This window comes from Bos indicus, chromosome 1 (genome assembly GCF_029378745.1).
Source record: "Bos indicus isolate NIAB-ARS_2022 breed Sahiwal x Tharparkar chromosome 1, NIAB-ARS_B.indTharparkar_mat_pri_1.0, whole genome shotgun sequence".
Classification (NCBI taxonomy): domain Eukaryota; kingdom Metazoa; phylum Chordata; class Mammalia; order Artiodactyla; family Bovidae; genus Bos; species Bos indicus.
Window position 1 is genome coordinate 126,613,614 of NC_091760.1, and position 27,655 is coordinate 126,641,268.

Below are 27,655 nucleotides of genomic sequence, written 5' to 3' on the forward strand. Positions count from 1 at the left end.
GAGAGAGGCTATGGTGATGGCTGCACCCTCTATGCATGACTCAGCAGTATTGCCTTGCTTCCATGGCTGCCTGGCTTTCCTCCACAGGCATTTCCCACCACAGTCTCCTCCCTCACATCCTCAATCCACCTCTCCCAGTCAACAGCAGCCCTCGCCCTGGGGTTGCTGCACAATCCCTAAACTCCAGCTCCCAGCTGCTGTGCCTTGCAGGTCCAACCAACGCCGTGACAGTTCTGAGGCCAACCTTAAAAAAGGCCCAAAGTGGAAAGTGGCCCAATTTCTAGAAATCTCCACCCCTTCCACAGAAGAGTTGAAATAATCCTCCCACTCATTAGCCTATGAAATTATGCAGCCCATTTAAAACAAACAAACAAACAAACAGAAAATAAGCTGAATAGTGACATTGCTCTTTCTGGTTCAAAAACCATCCCTTAATTTCTTGTTTATTACATCATTTATTCTAACTGAACTTCAGCTTCCCTAGTTATAGATTGAAGGAGTTAGACCAGATGACTTCTGGGGTCCCATATTACTTTCCCTTTTAGGAATCATTTAAGAGTTTTGTTTCTTTTTAAAAAATAGTTGATAAAGTTTTTTGTTTTTAGGTATTTGCACTTGGGGAATAAAAAATACATGTAACTAACAAAGGGGTGAGCATACTAAACCACCACAAAACACATTTCAAAATGATAAAAACCAGACTCTGTGATATGTTTCAGAGGGTCCTGCTGGCCTAACTTTCATCCTTGAATTCAATTCAATTACTATAATAAAAACATGAGAATCTGCAAAGTTCCCAAATCCTAAATGTTGTCATAAACTTAGTTGGAAAAAGTTTACCTTCTTTTTTTCCCTTCCTATAGTAAAGTGCAGCCAGGCTCCCATTAGACTTTCTGAACTATCAAGTGAAAGAAACAAAAGACAAAATCTTCTTTAAAGAAAAGTCCTATAATAAAACAGCTGCTAATCCAAAAGCTCTAGTGTGAGCTAGTATTAACCAAAAAGTTCTTTTGCTTATATTCACAGATGTATTTCAGATCAGATCAGATCAGTCGCTCAGTCGTGTCCGACTCTTTGCGACCCCACGAATCGCAGCACACCAGGCCTCCCTGTCCATCACCAACTCCTGGAGTTCACTCAGACTCATGTCCATCGAGTCAGTGATGCCATCCAGCCATCTCATCCTCTGTCGTCCCCTTCTCCTCTTGCCCTCAATCCCTCCCAGCATCAGAGTCTTTTCCAATGAGTCAACTCTTCGCATGAGGTGGCCAAAGTACTGGAGTTTCAGCTTTAGCATCATTCCTTCCAAAGCAATCCCAGGGCTGATCTCCTTCAGAATGGACTGGTTGGATCTCCTTGCAGTCCAAGGGACTCTCAAGAGTCTTTTCCAATACCACAGTTCAAAAGCATCAATTCTTCAACGCTCAGCCTTCTTCACAGTCCAACTCTCACATCCATACATGAACACAGGAAAAACCATAGCCTTGACTAGACAAACCTTTGTTGGCAAAGTAATGTCTCTGCTTTTGAATATGCTGTCTAGGTTGGTCATAACTTTCCTTCCAAGGAGTAAGCGTCTTTTAATTTCATGGTTGCAGTCACCATCTGTAGTGATTTTGGAGCCCAGAAAAATAAAGTCTGATACTGTTTCCACTGTTTCCCCATCTATTTCCATAAAGTGATGGGACCGGATGCCATGATCTTCGTTTTCTGAATGTTGAGCTTTAAGCCAACTTTTTCACTCTCCACTTTCACTTTCATCAAGAGGCTTTTTAGTTCCTCTTCACTTTTTGCCATAAGGGTGGTGTAATCATATACATGCAAACAAATTTGCAAAAATAGTAAGTTCATGTGGAAAACATTTAAAAAAACAAGTCTTGGTTTGAGTGTCCTAAGCCTTTTCTACTGAGAAAGAGAAGGATAAATATATTGATTAATTTGATAACTTAAAGTATTTATATTAAAATATCTAGGGTAACCATAAAAGAGTATTTTCTGAAAAGTTTAAAATAGCAGAGGAGAAAAAGGTAAGAAATCAAAGAAAGTGAAATAAAGGAAAAGAGAACAACATATGATGGCAAAAATGCAAATATATCAATAATTTCAGTTTATACAACTAGACTAAAAAGCTAAAAGCCAAGATTATCAGACTGGATTGGAAAAAAAAATCCAACTATATGCTATTTGAAAGAAACATCTAAACCAGAAGGACACAGAAAAGTTGAAAGGGAAAAGATATAAAAACATAAATATACCAGGCAAAGGTTAGCCAAAACAAAATTGATGTGGCTTTAGTCATACAAGGAGAAAAACATACTTTAAGGCATTTCTCAAGATAAGGACAGTTACAAGAAGATACAACAATTCTAAAAATTGTATGCAGCTAAGAAAAGAAAAGAAGCGAAAAGCAAAGGAGAAAAGCAAAGATAAGCATCTGAATGCAGAGTTCCAAAGAATAGCAAGGAGAGATAAGAAAGCCTTCCTCAGTGATCAATGCAAAGAAATACAGGAAAACAATAGAATGGGAAAGACTAGAGATCTCTTCAAGAAAATTAGATACCAAAGGAACATTTCATGCAAAGATGAGCTCGATAAAGGACAGAAATGGTATGGATCTAACAGAAGCAGAAGATATTAAGAAGAGGTGGCAAGAATAAACAGAAGAACTGTACAAAAAAGATCGTCACGACCCAGATAATCACGATGGTGTGATCACTCATCTAGAGCCAGACATCCTGGAATGTGAAGTCAAGTGGGCCTTAGAAAGCATCACTACGAACAAAGCTAGTGGAGGTGATGGCATTCCAGTTGAGCTATTTCAAATCCTGAGAGATGATGCTGTGAAAGTGCTGCACTCAATATGCCAGCAAATGTGGAAAACTCAGCAGTGGCCACAGGACTGGAAAAGGTCAGTTTTCATTCCAATCCTAAAGAAGGGCAATGCCAAAGAATGCTCAAACTACCGCACAATTGCACTCATCTCACACACTAGTAAAGTAATGCTCAAAATTCTCCAAGCCAGGCTTCAGCAATATGTGAACCGTGAACTTCCTGATGTTGAAGCTGGTTTTAGAAAAGGCAGAGGAACCAGAGATCAAATTGTCAACACCTGCTGGATCATGGAAAAAGCAAGAGCATTCCAGAAAAGCATCTATTTCTGCTTTATTGACTATGCCAAAGCCTTTGACTGTGTGGATCACAATAAACTGTGGAAAATTCTGAAAGGGATGGGAATACCAGACCACCTGACCTGCCTCTTGAGAAATCTGTATGCAAGTCAGGAAGCAACAGTTAGAATTGGACATGGAACAACAGACTGGTTCCAAATAGGAAAAGGAGTACGGCAAGGCTGCATATTGTCACCCTGCTTATTTAACTTATATGCAGAGTACATCATGAGAAATGTTGGGCTGGAAGAAGCACAAGCTGGAATCAAGATTGCTGGGAGAAATATCAATAACCTCAGATATGCAGATGACACCACCCTTATGGCAGAAAGTGAAGAGGAACTAAAGAGCCTCTTGATTAAAGTGAAAGAGCAGAGTGAAAAAGTTAGCTTAAAGCTCAACATTCAGAAAACAAAGATCATGGCATCTGGTCCCATCACTTCATGGGAAATAGGTGGGGAAACAGTGGAAACAGTGTCAGACTTTAATTGTTTGGGCTCCAAAATCACTGCAGATGGTGATTGAAGCCATTGAAGCCATGAAATTAAAAGACACTTACTCCTTGGAAGGAAAGTTATGACCAAACCTTGATGGCATATTCAAAAGCAGAGACATTACTTTGCCAACAAAGGTCCATCTAGTCAAGGCTATGGTTTTTCCAGTGGTCATGTATGGATGTGAGAGTTGGACTGTGAAGAAAGCTGAGCTCCGAAGAATTGATGCTTTTGAACTGTGGTGTTGGAAAAGACTCTTGAGAATCTCTTGGACTGCAAGGAGATCCAACCAGTCCATCCTAAAGGAGATCAGTCCTGGGTGTTCATTGGAAGGTCTAATGCTAAAGCTGAAACTCCAATACTTTGGCCACCTCATGCGAAGAATTGACTCATTGGAAAAGACCCTGATGCTGGGAGGGATTGGGGGCAGGAGGAGAAGGGGACGACAGAGGATGAGATGGCTGGATGGCATCACTGACTCGATGGACATGAGTTTGAGTGAACTCCGGGAGTTGGTGATGGACAGGGAGGCCTGGCATTCATGAGGTCGCAAACAGTCGGACATGACCGAACGGTTGAACTGAACTGAATAACATCTTTCAAAATATATAACTAAATTTGGCAGAGCATAAATGGAAATTGACAAGTTCACCATCATAGTGAGAGATTTTAACATACTTCTCTCAGAAACTGGCAGGTGTAAAGGGGGAAAAAGATACAGATTTGAATGAAACAGTTAACTAATTTATCTGATGGACATAGAACAGAACCAAAATTCACTTTTAATTTCAGTAGGGAACCTCTTCAAAACTTGACTACTTACTACACCATGAAACAAATTCCATTAAATATCAAAGAACTAGTATCACACAGACATCCTTCTTCAGTAACAATGAATAATTAGAAGTTAATAATACAAAGTACACAATAGTTTTAAAAAATATGAGAGAAAAAAAACCCAGATGTTGGAAATTGAGAAATGTACTTTTAAATAATTCATGATCAAAAGAAAACTGTAATGAAAAATAGAAAATATTAAAAACTGAATAGAAACACTGAATTTTAAAACGTGTGAAATGCAATATATAACCTTATGTTTACATTCTAAAGAAAAAAGTTAAAAATATTTTATGAATGATATGAATTAGAAAGTTAGTAAAATAACAACAGAATACACTTCAAAAAAGGAGGAAATAAGCCTAAAAGCAGAAATTGAGTAAAATAGAATCATAAATAAAATTAATGAAGAATTGGTTCTCTTAAAATGACTAATACAATTGATAAAACTGACAAGATTAAGCAAGAAAATAAGTTTTAAAATATTGACAAGAAAACAATTTAGGCATGAAAGGGTCCTTACAACAGATGTTACAGACTCATAAAAGGCAGTAAGAAACCACATATGCCAGTATGGACCACTTATACCAATAGATTTGAGAACTTAGATGAAGTGGGAAAATTCCTGGCTAGGGGAGAGGACTTATCACTCAGACTCAAATAGAATACCTAAATAGTCTTATAACCGTTAGTGAAATTCAATCCTAATTTTAAAACTGTCTTTAAAGAAAACCCGAAGCCCAGACATTTTACTTAGAAGGTCTACAAAACATCTGAGGGGCAAATACTGCCCATCTAATATATACTATTCTAGAATATAAGTAGAGCAGTAACACTCAGTAATTCTTTTTATGAGATTAATGCAATTTCAACATCAAAATTTTCACAGACAATAGGATTTAGGAAAATCACTAGTCTGATTTTATATATGAATGTAAGTGCAAAAACCTTAAAATAAAATATTGTCCAAAAAAACTCTGGATAAAAATAGGTCATGATAAGTTGGGTTTATCCCAGAAATGTTTTGATTGATTTAACACCAGAAAAATCAATGATCAGAACTTCCCTGGAGGCCCAGTGGCTAAAACCCCATGCTCCCATTGGAGGGGGCCCCAGATTCAGTCCCTGGTCAGGGAACTAGAACCCACATGCCGCAACTAAGACCTGGGGCAGCCAAGTAAATAAATAAATCTTTAGAAAAGAATGGATCAGACAATAAATGTTTCTGAAACATGGGGAAATAAATGTCATTTTAAAAAAAGAAAAAGTCGCTAATCATATTTCACTGCATTAATAGATTTGTAATACCCAACTAGGGAATCTGAGGGACAATTACTCAGACTTGGCAATGCCACAAGCCTCCACTGGTATCAAATCCTCAGAAAGGTTTAGCTCAGGCACCAAAGCTTAACGAGACACCGTTACACTTTCTTCTACGGGAGCCTTTGCAGCCACCTGGCAGCAGTTCACATCAGCTATCCATGAGCTGTTCTCTTTGCCTCCTTAAATGATGTCTCAGATGCGAGGAGACGAGATTCATGCCCGGTGGATGCAGACACTCCGTTGAAGGTCCTATCTCCACAGAAGCCAGTATTTCTTGGAACAACTCCATAGGCCAAGCTCCCAGACTCCTCATAGATGACACACCTGGTTACAAGAGTTACACTCAGGAAAGCCCAAAGCTCTGGCTCCCCTTCAGGTATTTATAGTTTATTTATATTGGATTGGATTCCTCTCAATCCAATGCAATTTACCAATCAGGGAGCAACATAGTTGACACATTGTATTATCAGATTACCAGGTAAACTAAGCTAGAGCTAAGCAAAGACCATCTCTTAATGGGGAAAGGTCCTGTTAAGCCCTATTCACAATAGATTAAAGTGGGAAGAAGCACTTGATATAATTCAACATTTACTCATGACAAAAATAAATTCTGAGCAAGCTATAAACAGAGAGGAATTTCCTCAAGTTGAGAAGAAAACCTGCAGCAAATCTTATATTTATAGGTGAAATATTGAAAATATTTCATGTAAGAGCAGTGATAAAGCAAGAATGCTTGAAATCACCATTTCTATTAAAAATTGTACTGAAGAGTCTGGTCAGTGTAGTAAGGCAAGAAAAAGAAATGATATTAGAAAGGAAGAAACAAGACTATTATAATGCAAAGATGATGTGATTAGCCAAATAGAAAACCTGAAGCAATGATTAGAATTGTTTCACAAGTTTGTCCCTTAGCCCTAACCCAAAACAAACTATAAATATTTTATCTTTTATAATTAAGCACTTCGAATTAAGTACCTGAGGGATATTATTCACACACTAACAGTCTCTTTTTAATGCAGAACCTGTGGTGGTGTACATGGATGTGGAGAATTAGGGATTCAGATGAAGAAGCTCTAGGACATTCAGGGAAGTTTTTTGAGGGGTTTTAAAGTTATTTAAAAGTCTGACTTTGTTTTTGCAATTTGCTTCTTCCTCTTAAAAACATCAACAATTAGGTTTTTTTTAAATTAGAAGGCTAAATTTTAAATGGTATCGATTTTATTTGCAAAACAGAAACACAGATGTAGAGAACAAACATATGGACACCAAGGAGGGAAAATGGGGCTGGAATGAATCAGGAAACTGGGATTGACATATATACACTATTGATACTATGTATAAAATAGACAACTAATGAGAACCCACTGTACTGCACAGGGAGCTCTACTCAGTGCTCTGTGGTGACCTGAATGGGAAGGGAATTCTAAAAAAGGGACTGCATTTTTATGTATAGCTGATTTGCTTTGCTGTACAGTAGAAACTAACACACCATTATAAAGCAACTACACACCAATAAAAATTAAACCAAAGGAAAAAATTAAAAGGCTAAAATTTAATTAGATGTAAATTTGAAACAGTAGTTTTTGCTTAAAGGATGTCCCTGTGGCATTCTAATACCAAGATTAGGTTAAATTTAAACAGTGAGTTTTAAAGTATAGAGATAGTAATATATTAAGAAAAATTACAAGCTTCATGTATGACTTTATACAGCTGATAAATTTACCTCATGAGCAAGAAACTGATATTAATACTAACATAATACAATGAAGAGCCTCCTGGATGAGACAAAGACTTGGATTCTTCTTCATACTGTAGCACTGGAGATGTAGCTTCCTCATCTCTGAAATGACAAAGTTTAATTGGATTCTTTCTGAGATTCTGTACAGGTCCAAATCCTTGAATAACCAAATTGATCAGGATATAAAGTGGCACAGAAATAAAACTAACCATTTTCTCCCTTCTAAACACATGGCCCCTCCATGGTCTGGCTTGTTTATTTTCTAAGATTGACTTGTGCTTTTTTATTTATACTTACTACCACACTGTTCATCCTTTCCTTCTTCCTCTTGCTCATCTTCCTCTCTGCTTTTGACCTTGGTCATAAACTTAAAAGTCTTTCACAAACTAGTCATTTAGAAAAGTAGGGACTGAACATCTGAAGTTCTATTCTCTGACCAAGATGAAACTGCAGTGAGGAGTTCATTACCCGCCCACCCACCCAAAAAAAAAGGCAAAGTTTGGGGATATATCTTTCCCAACATAAATAAATTGAATTCAAGATCTCAAGTCAGTCATTATACAACCTGGACAAATTACTTAAAATGTCAGTTTTCTATGAACTGAAAAGTTTGAAGTAGATGATCGAAGTTATTGTCCAATCCAATTTGACGGAATAGGACAGCTAGAGCCTGCAATTGTTAGAAGCCTGTCTAACTGACTGGATATCCATCATTTCCAGGATATTTACACAAATAGATAATGGGTACATTTTCATTCAGTGAATCTTAACATCAGCACCAGCAGCTGAGAAGATGGAGACAAAGAGAACTGCCCCCTCTTCTGCTTAGCTTAGTTTTATACCTTAAAAAAGAAAAACCCCTCTGCTTTAAAATAATCTGTAAATATGGTAATTGCTATTTCCACTGAAATATAAAATGGGGGAAATGAGTTTTAAAATGTGGAGCTGAATTATCTCCCAGAATTAATTTCTGAATGAGTTAATGAGGTGGCTAGTACACTTTCTGTCTCAAAACGCTTTTCAAATGGCACTGGATAGTTTTATCTTCCAATAAGAATAATTTTGTCTATAACTGAAAGGATTGATCAAATAGTCTTTCTAATGGAAAAAGAGAGACAGAGAGAAAGGTCTGGATTGCTGGTAGCAGGATGAAGAAACCTGTCATTATCTGGCTGAAAAAGTTCGTTATTGAAACATATATTTACCTTCTACCCAAATATGCTGCCTTGCTTCTTGCACTATAGTAATTTAATTTATATCAGAAATCATGCTTCTTAAAGACGACTTTAAAAAATAAGCATGCAGCTAATATAAAAATTTTCCTACTCTTGAGCTGCATATCTGAAGTATGTATTTCAAACTGAAGGCAGGATGAGCAGGAAAAAAAAAGTGTGACACGATCAAATGAAGAACACTGTCATTGGCACTTCCTCTGAGTATATCTTTAAGAAACACAACGTATTTATCAAGATAGCAGCCAGAAAGCTAATGAATTTACTTACAAATGAGACATTCAGAGCAACATGGGTAAACATACGGCTGATTCATGTTGATGTTTCCTAGAAGCCAACATAATGCTATAAAGCAATTATCCTTCAATTAAAAATTTAAAAAAAAATTCAGAGCAGCCATTACCTCAGGTACTATTAATATTTTCTTAGTGTAATTTCGAATAACTTCACTCCCCAGAGCCTATAACCTCAGCCTATTTGTTATTTTATAACTGTAGTTTCTGAAGAAAACAAAATTTTCAATAACAATGCAATTCTAATTAAAATCATCCCAAGCTTTTTTGGTAGAAATTCATGGGTAGATTTCAAAATTTATATGAAATAGCAAAAAATCTAGAATCGCTAACATAAATTTCAAAAATACAAAATCCTTCACTTTGGCATTTACTACTGTACTTTACCTGTGTTGGGTTAGTGATGAGTTACCCGTTTTGAATATTCAAGCACTGTTTTCAGGACTTCCCTGTTAGTCCAGGGGTAGGATTCTGTGCTTTCACTGCAAGGGACGCAGGTTCAATCTCCGGCAGGGATACTATTAAGATCACCTGTGCCACGTGGTGTGGCCAAAAAAATTCCATTGCTCCCTTTGGGAGTGGTAATAAATCACAAAATCCTGTTTCTTTGGGGCGCTGCACCACACAGCATGCAGGACCTTAGTTCCTCAACTAGGGATGGGACTCAAGCCCCAGGTAGTGGAAGTGCAGAGCCTTAACCAATGTACTGCCAGAAGTCCCTCTACTATTACTTTCTTGGCTCTTTATCTTGGTATGTTGTAATATTATGTATCTTAGTCAGGTTTCAGATCAGATCAGTCACTCAGTCGTGTCCGGCTCTTTGCGACCCCATGAATCGCAGCATGCCAGGCCTCCCTGTCCATCACCAACTCCCGTTCACTGAGACTCACGTCCATCGAGTCAGTGATGCCATCCAGCCATCTCATCCTCTGTCGTCCCCTTCTCCTCCTGCCCCCAATCCTTCCCAGCATCAGAGTCTTTTCCAATGAGTCAACTCTTCACATGAGGTGGCCAAAGTACTGGAGTTTCAGCTTTAGCATCATTCCTTCCAAAGAAATCCCAGGGCTGATCTCCTTCAGAAGGGACTGGTTGGATCTCCTTGCAGTCCAAGGGACTCTCAAGAGTCTTCTCCAACACCACAGTTCAAAAGCATCAATTCTTCAGCACTCAGCCTTCTTCACAGTCCAACTCTCACATCCATACATAACAACTGGAAAAACCATAGTCTTGACTAGATGAACCTTTGTTGGCAAAGTAATGTCTCTGCTTTTGAATATGCTATCTAGGTTGGTCATAACTTTCCTTCCAAGGAGTAAGCGTCTTTTAATTTCATGGTTGCAGTCACCATCTGTAGTGATTTTGGAGCCCAGAAAAATAAAGTCTGACACTGTTTCCACTGTTTCCCCACCTATTTCCCATGAAGTGATGGGACCAGATGCCATGATCTTCGTTTTCTGAATGTTGAGCTTTAAGCCAACTTTTTCACTCTCCACTTTTACTTTCATCAAGAGGCTTCTTAGTTCCTCTTCACTTTCTGCCATAAGGCTGGTGTCATCTGCCTATCTGAGGTTATTGATATTTCTCCTGGCAATCTTGATTCCAGCTTGTGTTTCTTCCAGTCCAGCGTTTCTCATGATATACTCTGCATAGAAGTTAAATAAACAGGGTGACAATATACAGCCTTGATGTACTCCTTTTCCTATTTGGAACCAGTCTGTTGTTCCATGTCCAGTTCTAACTGTTGCTTCCTGAGCTGCATACAAACTTCTCAAGAGGCAGGTCAGGTGGTCTGGTATTCCCATCTCTTTCAGAATTTTCCACAGTTTATTGTGATCACACAGTCAAAGGCTTTGGCATAGTCAATAAAGCAGAAATAGATGCTTTTCTGGAACTCTCTTGCTTTTTCCATGATCCAGCAGATGTTGACAATTTGATCTCTGGTTCCTCTGCCTTTTCTAAAACCAGCTTCAACATCAGGAAGTTCACGGTTCACATATTGCTGAAGCCTGGCTTGGAGAATTTTAAGCATTACTTTACTAGTGTGTGAGATGAGTGCAATTGTGTGGTAGTTTGAGCATTCTTTGGCATTGCCCTTCTTTGGGATTGGAATGAAAACTGACCTTTTCCAGTCCTGTGGCCACTGCTGAGTTTTCCACATTTGCTGGCATATTGAGTGCAGCACTTTCACAGCATCATCTCTCAGGATTTGAAATAGCTCCACCGGAATTCCATCACCTCCACTAGCTTTGTTCGTAGTGATGCTTTCTAAGGCCCACTTGACTTCACATTCCAGGATGTCTGGCTCTAGGTGAGTGATCACACCATCGTGATTATCTGGGTCATGACGATCTTTTTTGTACAGTTCTTCTGTGTATTCTTGCCATCTCTTCTTAATATCTTCTGCTTCTGTTAGGTACATACCATTTCTGTCCTTTATTGAGCTCATCTTTGCACGAAATGTTCCTTTGGTATCTCTGATTTTCTTGAAGAGATCCCTAGTCTTTCCCATTCTGTTGTTTTCCTCTATTTCTTTGCATTGATCGCTGAAGAAGGCTTTCTTATCTCTTCTTGCTGTTCTTTGGAACTCTGCATTCAGACGTTTATATCTTTCCTTTTCTCCTTTGCTTTTCGCTTCTCTTCTTTTCACAGCTATATATAAGGCCTCCCCAGACAGCCATTTTGCTTTTTTGCATTTCTTTTCCATGGGGATGGTCTTGATCCCTGTCTCCTGTACAATGTCACAAACCTCATTCCATAGTTCATCAGGCACTCTATCTATCAGATCTAGGCCCTTAAATCTATTTCTCATTTCCACTGTATAATCATAAGGGATTTGATTTAGGTCATACCTAAATGGTCTATTGGTTTTCCCTACTTTCTTCAATTTAAGTCTGAATTTGGCAATAAGGAGTTCATGGTCTGAGCCACAGTCAGCTCCTGGTCTTGTTTTTGCTGACTGTATAGAGCTTCTCCATCTTTGGCTGCAAAGAATATAATCAATCTGATTTTGGTGTTGACCATCTGGTGATTGACAGGTTTACTAAAGTGTAATTCTCGCTTTTAAAATGTATACTTTGATGAGTTTTGCAATCAATCTTCTCCTCCCACCAGATCCTGGTAACCCATAATATAGTTTTGTCTTTTCTAAGATGTCATACTCATGGAATCTCAGCCTGTAGCCTTTTGTGACAAGCTTCCTTAGGTGGCATAGTACTTCTAAGAATCATCTATGTTACTGCATATATCAACAGTTTGTTTCTGTGTCAACTTGAGCAGGCTGAATTATGTTTCCCAGAATTCTCTCCATTGTATGCCAACAAGTAGGGTGGGCCCCAAGACACATTTCAGTGTGAAATTTGGAGGGCAGAAGTGGAGCAGCAGGCATTTGGGATTTTTTTCCAGGCCCTTTCATAGTTGACACATGTTGAAACTTATCTCCTGGATCAACTGGTTGGTGAGGGGCAGCAGCCAGGACTATAACTGTTTCACTTTTCCTTGGACTGTCCTTCAGTTTCTCTGATTCCTGGGCCAAGTGTGTTCATCAATGTGCCAAAGGGTAACTTCTCCCACAGGATACCCACATCATCAAGGCTGGAGACAGTGACAAGTGACATGGGTCTCAGTCCATCCTCATGGGTTCTAGCTTGTCTGTGTTTCCTCCACTTTGACATCTGTCTTCCTCTCCCAACAGCCTACCCTATGAACTTCAAGCTCCAGAATTAGATATAAAAACAGAGCTGGAGACTACTTATCCAGTCCAATAATTGTGTGATGTCAAATCCCTGTGAACAAATCACTCACACATACAGGTGTGCCTGCAAATATCTTAGTAGTTCTGCTTCTCTGGCTGAACTCTGGCTCATACAATGCCTTTTTATTGCTGAGAAGATATCCACTGTATGGATGTATGATTTACTTATCCATTCACCAGCTTAAGGGCATTCAGTTGTTTTCAACTTGGGATCTTGAATAAAGTTGCAATAAATACTCATATACAGGGTGTTTGTATAGACATATCATTTCAAAATATTGTATTTACAAACATAAGAAGGAATAGCTACAAGAGTTAAACGTAATTGCCACCACAGGGAGGAAGGGATATATAAGGGTCTGATATTACACTTTGAATTTTAGAACTTTGTTGCCATAATTAAAAAAAAAAATCAGGGACCCATGCACTTTAAAAGAGAGAATTTTATGATATGTGAATTATATCTCAAAGTATATAATAATATAATGAACAGACTCTGCCAATTTATAATCTAATGTCAAGTTTTATTTACCTTTTTTCTTACAATATGCTGTCATTCAAAATATACCTCATAAGTAACTCATGCATACAGTAGGCACTCTATAAATATTTTGATTTAATAATTAGATATTTTTTAGAATGACTAAAAACCCTGATGTAAAATCCCAATTGGGAAGTGCATAATCCCATCATAGACAAAATATATAACTTTACAATAAACATTTTTATAAGAATTTGCCCAAAAGAGGGAACACTTACAATTTAGAAATTAAAAAATAAAAAGTAAAAAGCAGACGAAACACAATACTATTTCAACATGATCCCTGGATTGGTGGTACTTACAGACCAAGGGCTACCCGCACCCTGTGGCCTTAAGACCATCAGACATTCAGTTAAGAAGATAATTGTATATATATAATAACGTCTTAACTGGAAATGCTGCAAGAATATATAAGCAGTACCCTATGAAAAATGTTATCTATATCCCTTATATGAACACAGGAAAAAATTTAAATATATATTTTATTCTATTTAAAAAGTCAATGCTTTTTATTCTAAGCGTCAAGAATGAGCAACAAGTAAGCATGAAGTCACTTTTATAGCAGCTCTGCTAAATCCTGGGGAATTCTTTGGGAGACAAGATCAAGAACCTTAGTTCAAAAATATGACAAATCCTTACATTAAAAGGTCTTTCAATGTTTACAAAAACAAAACAGGCTGTGACCAAACATGCTAAAGAATTATCTTCTAAGTCCTTATTTTGAGTTAGCTTTATAACTAGGAACATTCACTCCAACTTGAAAAAAAATTACATCACTACTGTGATAATAAAAAAAATAAAAGCCAATAAATACCTAATTTCACAGAAGCAGTTGTGCAAACTTATAAACATAATCAAATACTCCATAGCTATAAAATGAAAGTCTACTAACTATATTTTTCAAAAGCTATATAATTCTATAAAAATTTAAATATGTGGACTGACTATCAATAAATGAAAATGTATATATAAAATACTATTAAGTGAAAAAAAGAAAGATATAAAGTGATTACAACCATGTAAAAGTAAATATATTACAATAACAAACTCATTGAAGTGAATTTAATGTATAGACCCATAAATAGATTCAAATATTCATTAGAGCTTTATCTTTGCTGCTTAAGATTATAACAAAAGAACAAAACAGAATACTGTTTTAGGCAAACCTATATTTTGAAACAACAATACTGAACTATATGTAAACTCCTAAAACAAAGATTTTTAAAAACGTGACTTCTGTATCTCAAGTGTGTCACATGAAAGATCAGTCCACCTTTGCTGATCTTCATTTTTACAAAACCTTCTGGCAATAGTTACGACAGTTCTAACTGCACTTCTTAAGCAGAAAGGAAAAAATTAAGCACTATTTAAACAAGAAAACTAAATAGCATGCTAACAAAATCTATCTACTCAATCTGTTTTACTCCTGCAAAAAGCCACTGACAGGTTTTAAAAAAACTAATCCTATATACATACTTTACATAACATATATTTATGCTATAAATATTTCAAAGAATGGCTTTTACATAATTCTTTATTTCAATATATATCTTATTAATTTAATTGTAAGTTATGCAAATGCAGTCTTTTAGATTTATAATATTGAAAATTATTCTCTACACAATTTAGAAAATGGCTAATTTCTTGGATAAAACATAGCATATTTTGAAGTCCGAAAGCCAAGTAAATCCCTTATTTCATTTCGGAACTTTGACAGATCTTGGCGCAGTTCGTTTAGATTTTCCACAGTGGCCTGATCTGTGCTTTGCATCTTCTGTCTCATGGAAGTCAAGTAGCGATGCACCAGACAGCACATCACTTTCTGGTAGTTTTCATCTCTCTTTTGCTTCAAGTTTCTCCATTCCTTCAAAACAAAGTGATACGATACTAATAACGTACGTAAGAAAATACTTAAATGAGGTGAATTTTTAAAAAAGTTTACAGATACAAATATATATTTGTAATGCTTTATTAGATGATATTTTTTAATATTCAACATGTTTCAAATAAATATGCCCTGCATATTTGTTTTACTCACTTACCTGTATGCTTATCTTAGTTTAAAATCCTTATAGTAGGGATTAGCAAACTTACGACCCACAGGCCAAATATGGCCCACTTCTTATATCTGACGGCCTATGAGCAAAGAGTGGCTTTTATGGATGAACATGTGTAACTAACTTGATGATGGGGAAAACTAACTTTGAACCCCGATTAAACAAAATGGGTTATTCCAATATAGAATTCCACTCTTTTCATTAATGGACCTATATTATATATAAAGAAGTATTACTCAATTATTGTTTTATTTTTAATTTCATCAATAAAAGTTTTATGGAAATTTGTTTTCTCTCTTGTTATATTACTACCCACATAAAATCTGTAATTTTGTCATGGCCCACAAAATCTAAAATATTAATTATCTGGTCTTTTACAGAAAAGGTTTGCCAACTTCTGGTTTATAGCAACATGGATTGAATTATTCATATATTAAACAACTTTCAAAAAGAATGAAAAAAATATGAGTTCACTCTGGGAGTCACTCTTTATTTATGCTGACAGGCTAGATATCTTGAATATTTTCCTTGTTCTAAAACTGTGAGATGAGAATTCATGAAAAAAAAAATCACACCTCTCTTGCATTTTCAGTAAATATTTATTGAAGCCGTACTTTATGATAGGTTCTATGCCATGCATTAGGGATACAGGATTAGCCCGTTTTCTTAAGCGGTTTTGCTAATTCCTTTATGACTACAACAAATTAGTATAAAACAGCATAAATCTTAGCCCTTAGGACTCTGTATATTTATGCTTTAGGAAACATCTGAAATTACGAATTATTAAAATTATCATGTTGCAGTTCAAACATCTAACTTCTTACCTTCAAGCTGTTCTGCCGTTTAACCTTGCCTTTTGATGTATGAGAGCAAATCCACTTACTCAGGCTACTAATCATATAGCAGATAGTCTTTGGCGAAGGAATGATGTTGAAAGGTGGGGGTAATGTACATTTGTCATCAAAGTAGCTAAGCCACAATTTTGCTCGTGCAAACTTCCATTCTTTGTCTTCATGATTCTATAAGAGGCAAATGAAAAACTAACACAGGATATGATTAGGCATGCATACACACGTACATACATGGTGGGACTGGTATGCACTGCTTAAAACTGTTCAAATGTTTCCACACCTTGGAGGTAAAAATTTTGTTCCAGACTTGCAATTAATATACATTATTTACATTTTAAAACGATTTACACTTAATTTTTAAAAGATACTAATTCTTAATTCTTTTAAATCTTTGGTTGTCTTACCTACTATATACATTTGGTATGACCTGAAGAGAATATAAACATTTTATAAGAATGAATACTTACTGCTATCAACTGAAAACTTTTATGAAGCATTGCCACCAGCAGCTTGGTAAGTACTATCACAACCACAACGTTGTATGTCCCAACAATAACAGCTCCGACGAAGGACTGTAATTCTTCTCCGTAGCTAAATCTTGTGACAAAGATTGCCACATGTGCTAAGGAGAAAATATACCAGAACAAAGCAAAGCAAGTGCCGATGAACCTGTCAAGACAATGATATTTCTATTTGAAAGGCATTCTAAGACGCTATTTAGCAAAGATAAAGAATTTATTAATACAACATTACATAAAGAATAGATATTTTGTAAAATAACTAAGGATGGACCCAGCATCACAGATACTATAAACAAGGAAACAAACTCAAAAGGAAGACAAACCATTTCTGTTTAATCTCTTACTACTGTTCTTTCACAACACAGCAGCCTATGATCCTATTAATACTTAACAGGACCGTGCCACTTCTTTATTCAAAAACTTCAAATGGCTCTCAAGCTCCAATGCCCAAAGTCCATACAAGAGCCAACAAGGTCCTACGTGAGCCTATTATCTTTCCTTTTGCCCCTTCCTTTTTTTCTTTGAAGTATAGTTGATTAACCCCACCTTCTTCTCCTCTTTGGTAACCATAGGTTTGTTTTCTATGTCTGTGAATCTCTATCCTGTTCAGCATATGCATTCATTTGTATCATGTTTTAGATGCCACAATACATTATATAGTATTTGTCTCTGACTTATTTCACTAAACATAGTATTACCCAGGTCCATGCATTGTTGCAAATGGCAGAATTTCATTTTTATGGTTGAGTAACACTCCAGTGTGTGTGTGTGTGTGTGTGTACACACCCCATTTTCTTAATCCATTCATCTATTGATGGTCCTTTACCATAGGGCTCATATACATTGGCCTATATCTACTTGTTTTAAACTGACAGTCATTTAAGTTCAAACACATTCTAAAAGATCTACACTTTTTGTACCCACTCACCCACAGTTTTTGATGTCATATTTTACATCTTCATGATTATCTCTCAACTGTTTACTGTATTTATAGTTGCTTTTATATTTTTTCTTTTAATCTATCACTTTTTAAAGTGATCTTCAATCCTTACTCTATACCTGCCTTTCCTAGTGGGATTTTCCCTTTCCTATAGATTCTTATTTCTTTTCCATTTAGAGAAGACCCTTCAACATTTCTTTTAGGGTAGGTTCCATATTGATGAATTCTTTTAGTTTTTGATGCTTTGTTATCTCTCTTACTATTCTAAATGATGATCTTGCTGAGTAGAGTATCCTAAGTTATAGGTTTTTCCCTCTCAGCACTGAATAAATCATGACTCTCCCTATCATCTGCAAAGTTTCTGCAGAGAAATCAGCTGATAACCTTATGCAGTTCCCTTGTATATGCCTCTTTTTCTCTTGATGCCTTTGGAATTCTAACTTTTGCTACGTTACTTATGATATGTCTTGATGTGGGTCTGTTTGGTTTCCTCTTTCTTGGGACCCTCTGTGCTTCCTGTACCTGGATATCAGTTTCCTTCTTCAGGTTTGGGAAAGTTTCTGGCGTAGTGTCTTCAAATACATTTTCAATCCCTTTCTCGCTGTCTCCTTCTAGAACTATTATGTGAATGCTTATTTGCTTAATGTTATCCTAGAAATCTAGTGGACTGCTTTTACTTTTTTTCCCTTTGTCTTCCTTTCTGCTGTTCTGATTGGGTAATTTCCATTATTCCATCTTCTAAACCACTTATGAGTTCTTGTGTGTCACATAGTCTGCTATTTAGTGTTTTTTTATTTCAGATATTGAATTGCCTATCTTTGTTTTAATATTTATAATTGATTGATAATGTTTTACAATATTGGTTTGATTTCTGTCATACATAAACATGAATTAACCATAGGTGTACATACTGAATTGCTTATTTTTGAGTCTTTTTTTATATTTTCTAGTTCCTTGCTAAAATGATCTTTGTTTAGATATGTTCTCTTGATGTAAACTAATTTAGTTAGGATTTTTATTACCAATGATTTGAATTCTTTATCTGGTTAATTATTTCTGTTTCATTATCTTTTCAAGGTTTTTCTCTTTCTCAAGTAAGAGTAGTTCCTCTGCCTTTTCATTTTACTTAACTTTCTCTGCCTCTATGAATTTAGATGGAACAGTTGCCTACTGTGGTCTTGAAGAGGTGTTCTTATGGGTGTCCCCATAGGATTTGGTGGGATGGCTGGATTTGATGCAAGACACCAGTCTCTCCTCAGGATGTGCTGGCAGCTCTCACCTTGGTGGGGGGAATGGCTGGAGATGGAAGGTCTAGAGCCCATGCAGGGTGTGAGAAGGGACATCTCTCTGCTCAGTGGCCATCACCGCCCTGTGGTCAGGGGTGGGATCTACTCCCAAGCTGCTGGAGTAGAAGCCCTGAGAGTCAATCTGGAGCTGGATCTGCTCCTTTTAAGTGTGTGTGTTTTTTCTTCCCCCCACACCAGGATCTTTGCCCCAAAGGAGGGGAGTGCTGAAGCCAAGTGGGGCTCGTGTACTTACAGAGTCCCATGCGCTACCTGTCTTAAGTGTCCATGGCTCCGTTCAGATGCGGCCCGTGGTTGTGTTTCTTCCCTGGTCATGGCCACTGAGTGCGGCACTGTGGTGTGGAGCGAGTGGGGCCAGAGCATTCACTCAGATTGGATTTGGGCACACAGCAAGGTGGTCACAGGAAACCCAGCAGCTATGCTGCTGTCAAAACTATGGATTGCTTCCAGAGTGCCCCTGGAGTAAGCTGCAACAACAGCGACTACCTCCTCCCCTGGGCTACACTCCAGGACTGAGTTGCCTCTGTGTCTCAAGAGTCTTTTCCCAGGTCCTGATGCCCTAGATCCAGGGACACGCTGTGAGGTAGAATGAGCAGCGCTGGGGTATTCACTCAGTTCAGGCTGGGGAGAGCAGTGAGCTGGTCAGAGGAAACCTGGCAGCCACTTGGGCAGACCTCCCTCTCCCCTAGCCAGGGGCAAGCCAGCACCTGCACTCCTCATGAGTTGGAGTCCAGGCTTCTCTAGTCTTTCTATGTGTCCCAGGGATTCTCCAAACAACCAGCTAAGGCAGCTTGTCTCCTATGCATAAACCCCAGACTAGGAGAGTCTGTGACTTGACCCACTCACTCCCCAGGGTAAGTGTCCACCTGTGTAATCTCCCTTTTCCTTTGAATCCCCCCGTAGGGGTACAGGTCCTCATCAATCACCTTCTCATCCTACCCAATTACCTGTGTACCTTTCTTACAGCCTTGGTTGTATTGGAGTCCTTCTGCCCATTTCTAGCTGGCTTTCACTGAGAATTATTCCACATGTAGATGCATTTTTGATATGTCTGTGGAAGGAGGTGAGCTCCATGTCCTCTTATTCTCCCATCTTGATCTGTTTTATTCCCCATTGAAAATTTAAGTATTAGTTGCTCAGTTATGAGCAACTCAGTCATGAGCTGAGTCATGAGTTTTGACCCCATGGACTATAGCCTGCCAGGCTCCTCTGCCCATGGGATTCTTCAGGCAAGAATACTGGAGTGGGTTGCCTTCCCTTCTCCAGGGGATATTCCCGACCCAGGGACTGAACCCAGATCTCCTCCATTGCAGGAAGATTCTCTACTGTCTGAGCTACCAGGGAAGCTCAATTCCGCATTACCTTCCTGAGTCAATCTACAACTCTTCCTCTGATTCACTACATACCATCTAGACTTCTGGCTTTTCCTTGAGCATGCTAGTTATACTCTCATCTCAGGGCGTTTGCCTTTGCCATTCCCTTATCTGCCAGCTCTCTTCCTCCAGATTCTTCTTCATGACTTGATCCTTCACCAGCTTTATAGCTTTACTTGAATGTCATCTTTTGTGAGGGCTTCCCTAACCTCCTATCTAACTAAAGCTACACACCCTCTTATACAAAAATCCTCCTTGGCCCAAGCTTTCCTTGGGCTATTGGTCCTTATCAATATTGTATAATATCAGTTCAGTTCATGTCCGACTCTTTGCGACCCCATGAGCTGAGCACATCTGGCTTCCCTGTCCACTATCTCCCTAAGTTTGCTCAAACTCATGTCCATTGAGTCGGTAATGCTACCTAAACATCTCATCTTCTGCTGCCTCTTTCTCCTTTTGCCTTCAGTCGTTCCCAATCTTTCTCCAATGAGTCAGCTCTTCCCATCAGGTGGCCAAAATACTGCAGCTTCTGCTTCAGCATCAGTCCTTCCAGTGAATATTCAGGACTGATTTCCTTTAGGATGGACTGATTGGATTTCCTTGCAGTCCAAGGGACTCTCAAGAGTCTTCTCCAACACCACAGTTCAAAAATCAACTTTTCAGCATTCAGCTTTCTTAATGGTCCAACTCTCACATCCATACGTGACTACTGGAAAAACCATAGCTTTGACTAGACAGACCACTGTCGGCAAAGTAATGTCTCTGCTTTGTAATATGCTATCTAGGTTTGTCATAGCTTTTCTTCCAAGGAGCAAGTGTCTTTTAATTTCATGGCTTATTCTTATTTTTACTGCCTGTATCACCTCACCAGGAAATAAACTCCATGAGAGTAGCTTCTGTTCACTGATACTTCATTTCTTTAGCACTTAGAACAGTGTCTGGCATATTGAAGGTGTTTGTTGTTGATGAGTATCAAATGATTCACGACAAGGAAGTATTTCTTATTCAAAAGGCGTATCTTAAAGAAAATATGAAGTTCTAGTTCTATAGGTATGAATTCACACGTAACAGGGCAGAAAGAAATATGTTTACTAAAAATTTAAAAGACACTCACGAATGGAAGGTGTCATTGCTTTGCTGTTCACAGAATATGCCTACACAGTCCTTCTGTTCTTTGGGAGTGTAGCCTTTATCATACAGTTGTGTCAGCCCAATTGTGAAAGAAAACAAAACAAGAAGAAACATTCCAAGAAATTTTCCAAAATCTTGTAACATCTGTCCCATTGAAATCTGTGGAAATATTACATAGGTGTTCATTAAAATCATCTGGAAAACAAAAATATGAAAAACTAAATGACCAGGCAAGAAAATATATGATCCACAAGGCTATTCCTCTTTTTCCCCTGTGAGATATTTGGCACTTTTAAACATCAAAAACCCAGTTACCAGACAAAAAGCCATTCTGATCATGCCAGCACTGTGAGTGTTAGATGGTACATTTCTTGAATCTGGACCGAGTCTGCAGAAGATAGTCTTGCTATGAAGGCAGAGGAAAAGGCATGGAAATGGAAGAAAAGGCCTAATTTGCAAGTGATGAAAGGAAAATTTCTTGCTAAAACCTAAAGGGAAATAAATGCTTACATTTATAGTTTCGTAAAGTTTACAAATACAAAACCATTTTGACATTAAGTTTTCAAATTTTGTAACCAATTCTAAACCACTTCTTAAAGAACAGCATTTCCTCCTTGAGGACTGACCTAATCTCTGTTGCCAGGGTGATGAATTTTCATTTGAGGTCTATTAAGAAAAAAGTATATGAGTTAAGTCAAATGAGAGGGTCTAATATTTGTATGTGAGTATCTTTTGTAATTTAGATATGTGTAGCGCATCTGGCAATGGCACCCCACTCCAGTACTCTTGCCTGGAAAATCCCATGGATGGAGGAGCCTGGTAGGCTACAGTCCATAGGGCTGCCAAGAGTCGGTCATGACTGAGTGACTTCACTTTCACTTTTCACTTTCATGCACTGGAGAAGGAAATGGCAACCCACTCCAGTGTTCTTGCCTGGAGAATCCCAGGGATGTGGAAGCCTGTTGGGCTGCCGTCTATGGGGTTGCACAGAGTCGGACACGACTGAAGCAACTTAGCAGCAGCGCATCTGGAAGCTTTATTCAAGCCTAATTTCATTCTCCTTCAATACTCTTTCAAAATCTGGGGAATAGGTGCTTTTCATAAATTCCATACAAATTTGGAGACTAATTTAACATAACCTTTTGACCCTGAAATTCTATGCCTAGGAATTTAGCCCATAGGAAGTACACAAAGATGCATTACATACAAGGATTTTCAGTGGAGCATTGTAGCAAAAATTAGAACATTCTAAAGCTGTTGTTACAAAGAATGGAGTTCAATGTGGTGACGTAGAAAGGTACCTAGAAAATATTACGTCAAAAAAAGCAAGGTACATGATAGTATTATAACAGCTATTTTTTAAAGAATAGATCAAATATATTTTTTCATATAGATAAAGTTTGATATGCACAGGAAATTCCTGAAAGTTTACACAAGAAACCATTAACAGTGCCTACCTATAGGACTAGCGGTGTGGAAGGCAGACTTTCTCACTTTACACTCCTTTGAATCTTCTTTGCTATATGCATTTTTTAAGATAAAAAAAACTTAGTGTTTAGAAATAATCCTTCCTCAAATGTAACCAGGTCAAATTTATATAGTTTGTTAATCCAACTTCAAATAAAATTCTGAACTGCCTCAAGCCTGCCAACATAACATATGCCAGTTGCCAATGTTACAAACAGTAGGAGCAGGCAAGTGGCCAAGCCCCTCCAGCCTACTAAAGGGAGCCAGCTAATTAAGTAGAAGAGGTGCTAAAATTTTCAGGCACAGCACAAGCTAGTGTTTCAGGCAACTTGGAGTGGAGAGGTCCACCAGGCCTGATGTCTGTGCATTTGATCAGCATGTGCTAGTTTTCAAAATCTCATGCTTCCCTCACTTGGCCCTCTTGCAAAATTCTGATGGAAGAAACAGAGAGCTTTTAGAATTGGAAAGCTCAAACTGTGTGAGAAAGAGAAGAAATCCATTTCTCTCTTCATCAAGGATAGCTTTATTATGTCATTTTGGAAAGAAATCATTTATTCAGATTATAAGTGCTTAGAATAAAGCCATGTCATGTTAGTAGAGAACCTAATAATGTATGACGGTTAAGAATACAATAACTGCTTTAGATAATGATAGAAAAGACTAAATTTGAAGAAAATTTAGACACTGCGAGCTTAAAGGTAATTTCAAAAATTAAGTCCGAAAGTAAAATTCTTCATTTAATATTACTAAGTTTTAAAGACAAGTGTAATTCAATTTCAGTATCAAGATGAGCAATAATTGATAAGAACACCACAAACTTCATGACTTGTTTTTTAAAAACATGATATTAATCCTTGTATAAGATGGAAGAACCAAAATTACCTACAGTGGATATCACTGACGTGGACATTAGCTTGAATATGTGAAAGGCAAACATGAAAAGTAGTAAACTAATTTTAGTCTGAGAAATATTACAAGGCTTATTTGTAAAAATAACAATCATGCTTCCTTAAATATTTATTTTATTTATTTAAAACTAGTTAGCAGTTTTACTTGAGAAATGTGAACAGTAAGTAGTAAAAAACATAGTAATTTAAAAATTAATATTGAAATTTATACAATAGTATACACAGAAAAATATTTTCCTAGTAATCAGAAAAATGGAAATTAAAGAAAACTACTACGATAATAGAAGGAAAAAGGAGAACACTAAAGCTATGAATGTGATGAACATATTCTTTTTTTGTGACTGAAAATTAATACATCCTTTTATATACAAATACCGAGGCACCATGAGAATCCTATCTTTTAATAGGTTAATACTACTTTTAAGATGTATTATCTAGGAGCCCACCAAGGCTCTTTTGTCCATGGAATTCTCCAGGCAAGAACACTGCAGTGGGTAGCCATTTCCTTCTCCAGGGGATCCTCCCAACCCAGGGACTGAACCTGGGTCTTATGCATTGCAGGCAGACTCTTTACCATCTGAGCCACCAGGGAAGCCCAAGACATCCTTATGTGTGCTCTGTCACTCAGTCGTGTCCAACTCTTTGTGACCCCATGGACTGCAGCCCACCAGGCTCCTCTGTCCATGGGGTTTTCCAGGCAGAATACTGGAGTGGGTTGTCATTTCCTATTCCAGGGGAATCTTCCCGACCTAGGGATCAAACCCAAGTCTCTTGTGTCTCCTGCATTGGCAGGCGGGTTCTTTACCACTGAGCCACCTAGGAAGCCAAGACATCCTTATGAAATAATTTAACATAAGAAAAAGCCTCATGCACAGAGCACTATGTAGAATAGCAGACATATGCTAAATGCCTGATAGAGGAAAGAGTTGATATCATTAGGGGGCATATCATGTGTTAAATTTAAAAAGTTGTTGACAAGAATTACAAAAATAACTTCTAGTCATTCTTCCAAATCTTTCTTGAGACAAACCCATAATTATTTGTAGAAAAGTTCTATCTAATCAAGCTGCTGCTGCTGCTGCTAAGTCACTTCAGTCGTGTCCGACTCTGTGCGACCCCATAGACGGCAGCCCACCAGGCTCCCCCATCCCTGGGATTCTCCAGGCAAGAACACTGGAGTGGGTTGCCATTTCCTTCTCCAATGCATGAAAGTGAAAAGTGAAAGTGAAGTCGCTCAGTCATGTCCGACTCCTCGTGATCCCATGGACTGCAGCCCACTAAGCTCCTCTGTCCATAGGATTTTCCAGGTAAGAGTATTGGAGTGGGGTGCCATTGCCTTCTCCAATCTAATCAAGCTATTCATGCCCAAAACGTCCTTTATATCTGTCAAAATAATCAAAGTGGACTACGTTTTTCACACCATACACAAAAACCTGAAGCCATAAAACTCCTATAAGAAAACACAAGTATGCTTTTTGTCACTGTATGCTTTTTGTCACTGGTCTTAGCAATACATCTTTGGATATGTCGAATGGCAAGGGAGGCAAAAACAAAAATAAATGGAACCTACTGAAACTTAAAACCTTTTGCACAGCAGGGGAAACCATCAACAAAATTAAAAGCCAGCACACTGAATGGGAGAAGATATTTGCAAACAATGTATCTGATAAGGGGTTAATATACAAAATACACAGAGAAATTACAACTCAAGCTTCCTGACTCTCTCTAAGCACCCCCTCAGTCATGCTCCCAAGTCCTTTGTATGTAATCTCTATATTTTTCACTTTATACCAATATTTATGTTTGTCTCTTCTAAGAGTCAATCACTGCTGAATCAGGATCATTTTATATGTCCCATACAGGATAATTCTATGACCTTGATTTGCCTGCTATAGCTCCAGTTCAGAGCTGTCGTCCCAACTTAGTAATGAAAAACATCTTTTCATTCTCCAAAGTGTCTCTATAAGAATAATAAATCATGGTCATTCTAACTAAGGGAGAGAACTAGACTCCTACTATATAATCAGTTATAATAAAAGTCTGTCAGCTTCTAAATCTACAAAAATTTGGAAGGACAAAATGTTAGTGATTTATGTTAAATAATGTTAAATAATGTTAGTTATTTATGGAGATAAATTTAACAGACAACTGCAGGAATCACATAAAAACAGTATCTGATATAGCAGGTTATGTATGTAAAGAAAAAAGTTACACTTTAGCTAAAGTAGTTAACTTACTGTCAATTTTCCTCACAACTGGGTCAATCTATTTTAAGTGAGTTCCTGGCTTATGATTAACAAAACAGAAAAAAATGTTTTACAAATCTTCTGCACAAAATGATTTAGACTTCTTTCTTTTTTTTTTTTTCTGTTCTATACATCAGTGTCTCTTTTGCTGTCTCGTATACAGGGTTATCGTTACCATCTTTCTAAATTCCATATATATGCATTAGTATACTGTATTGGTGTTTGTCCTTCTGGCTTACTTCACTCTGTATAATAGGCTCCAGTTTCATCCACCTCCTTAGAACTGATTCAAATGTATTCTTTTTAATGGCTGAGTAATACTCCATTGTGTATATGTACCACTGCTTTCTTATCCATTCATCTGCTGATGGACATCTAGGTTGCTTCCATGTCCTGGCTATTATAAACAGTGCTGCGATGAACATTGGGGAACAGGTGTCTCTTTCCCTTCTGGTTTCCTCAGTGTGTATGCCCAGCAGTGGGATTGCTGGATCATAAGGCAGTTCTATTTCCAGTTTTTTAAGGAATCTCCACACTGTTCTCCATAGTGGCTGTACTAGTTTGCATTCCCACCAACAGTGTAAGAGGGTTCCCTTTTCTCCACACCCTCTCCAGCATTTATTATTTGTAGACTTTTGGATCGCAGCCATTCTGACTGGTGTGAAATGGTATCTCATAGTGGTTTTGATTTGCATTTCTCTGATAATGAGTGATGTTGAGCATCTTTTCATGTGTTTGTTAGCCATCTGTATGTCTTCTTTGGAGAAATGTCTATTTAGATCTTTGGCCCATTTTTTGATTGGGTCATTTATTTTTCTAGAGTTGAGCTGTAGGAGTTGCTTGTATATTTTTGAGATTAGTTGTTTGTCGGTTGCTTCATTTGCTATTATTTTCTCCCATTCTGAAGGCTGTCTTTTCACCTTGCTAATAGTTTCCTTTGATGTGCAGAAGCTTTTAAGTTTAATTAGGTCCCATTTGTTTATTTTTGCTTTTATTTCCAATATTCTGGGAGGTGGGTCATAGAGGATCCTGCTGTGATGTATGTCAGAGAGTGTTTTGCCTATGTTCTCCTCTAGGAGTTTTATAGTTTCTGGTCTTACGTTGAGATCTTTAATCCATTTTGAGTTTATTTTTGTATATGGTGTTAGAAAGTGTTCTAGTTTCATTCTTTTACAAGTGGTTGACCAGATTTCCCAGCACCACTTGTTAAAGAGATTGTCTTTAATCCATTGTATATTCTTGCCTCCTTTGTCAAAGATAAGGTGTCCATATGTGCGTGGATTTATCTCTGGGCTTTCTATTTTGTTCCATTGATCTATATTTCAAGTCTGTCATGTCATGTTAAGACTAGTCTGGAAAACAAATGTCTTCACTGGAGAAATTTTTAAAATAAACACCTGAAGATAGGACTCCACGGATTCCTATTCAATTTCTATTTTTCATCCTCTTTCTGACTAACTAGACCTTAGTTTCTCAGGGGC

At 37.6% G+C, this 27,655-nt stretch overlaps 1 protein-coding gene across 9 annotated transcripts in view; it reads right to left on the reverse strand.

Moving 5' to 3' along the window:
* Positions 1 to 13,338: 13,338 nt before the first annotated feature.
* The window catches only part of TRPC1 (transient receptor potential cation channel subfamily C member 1), a 63,041-nt gene continuing 48,724 nt past the window's right edge, over positions 13,339 to 27,655 (reverse strand). For 7 of the 9 annotated variants that reach the window (XM_070793631.1, XM_070793623.1, XM_070793657.1 and 4 more), the window contains 4 exons: positions 21,537 to 21,748; positions 16,752 to 16,953; positions 16,258 to 16,452; positions 13,339 to 15,240 (listed from right to left, as the gene is read on the reverse strand). In XM_070793631.1, the coding sequence (XP_070649732.1) occupies positions 15,013 to 15,240; positions 16,258 to 16,452; positions 16,752 to 16,953; positions 21,537 to 21,748 (837 nt within the window). In that variant the 3' untranslated portion in view covers positions 13,339 to 15,012. The remainder of the gene's footprint in view (positions 15,241 to 16,257; positions 16,453 to 16,751; positions 16,954 to 21,536; positions 21,749 to 27,655) is intronic. The other 2 variants (XM_070793646.1, XM_019966426.2) reach the window with 1 other exon arrangement.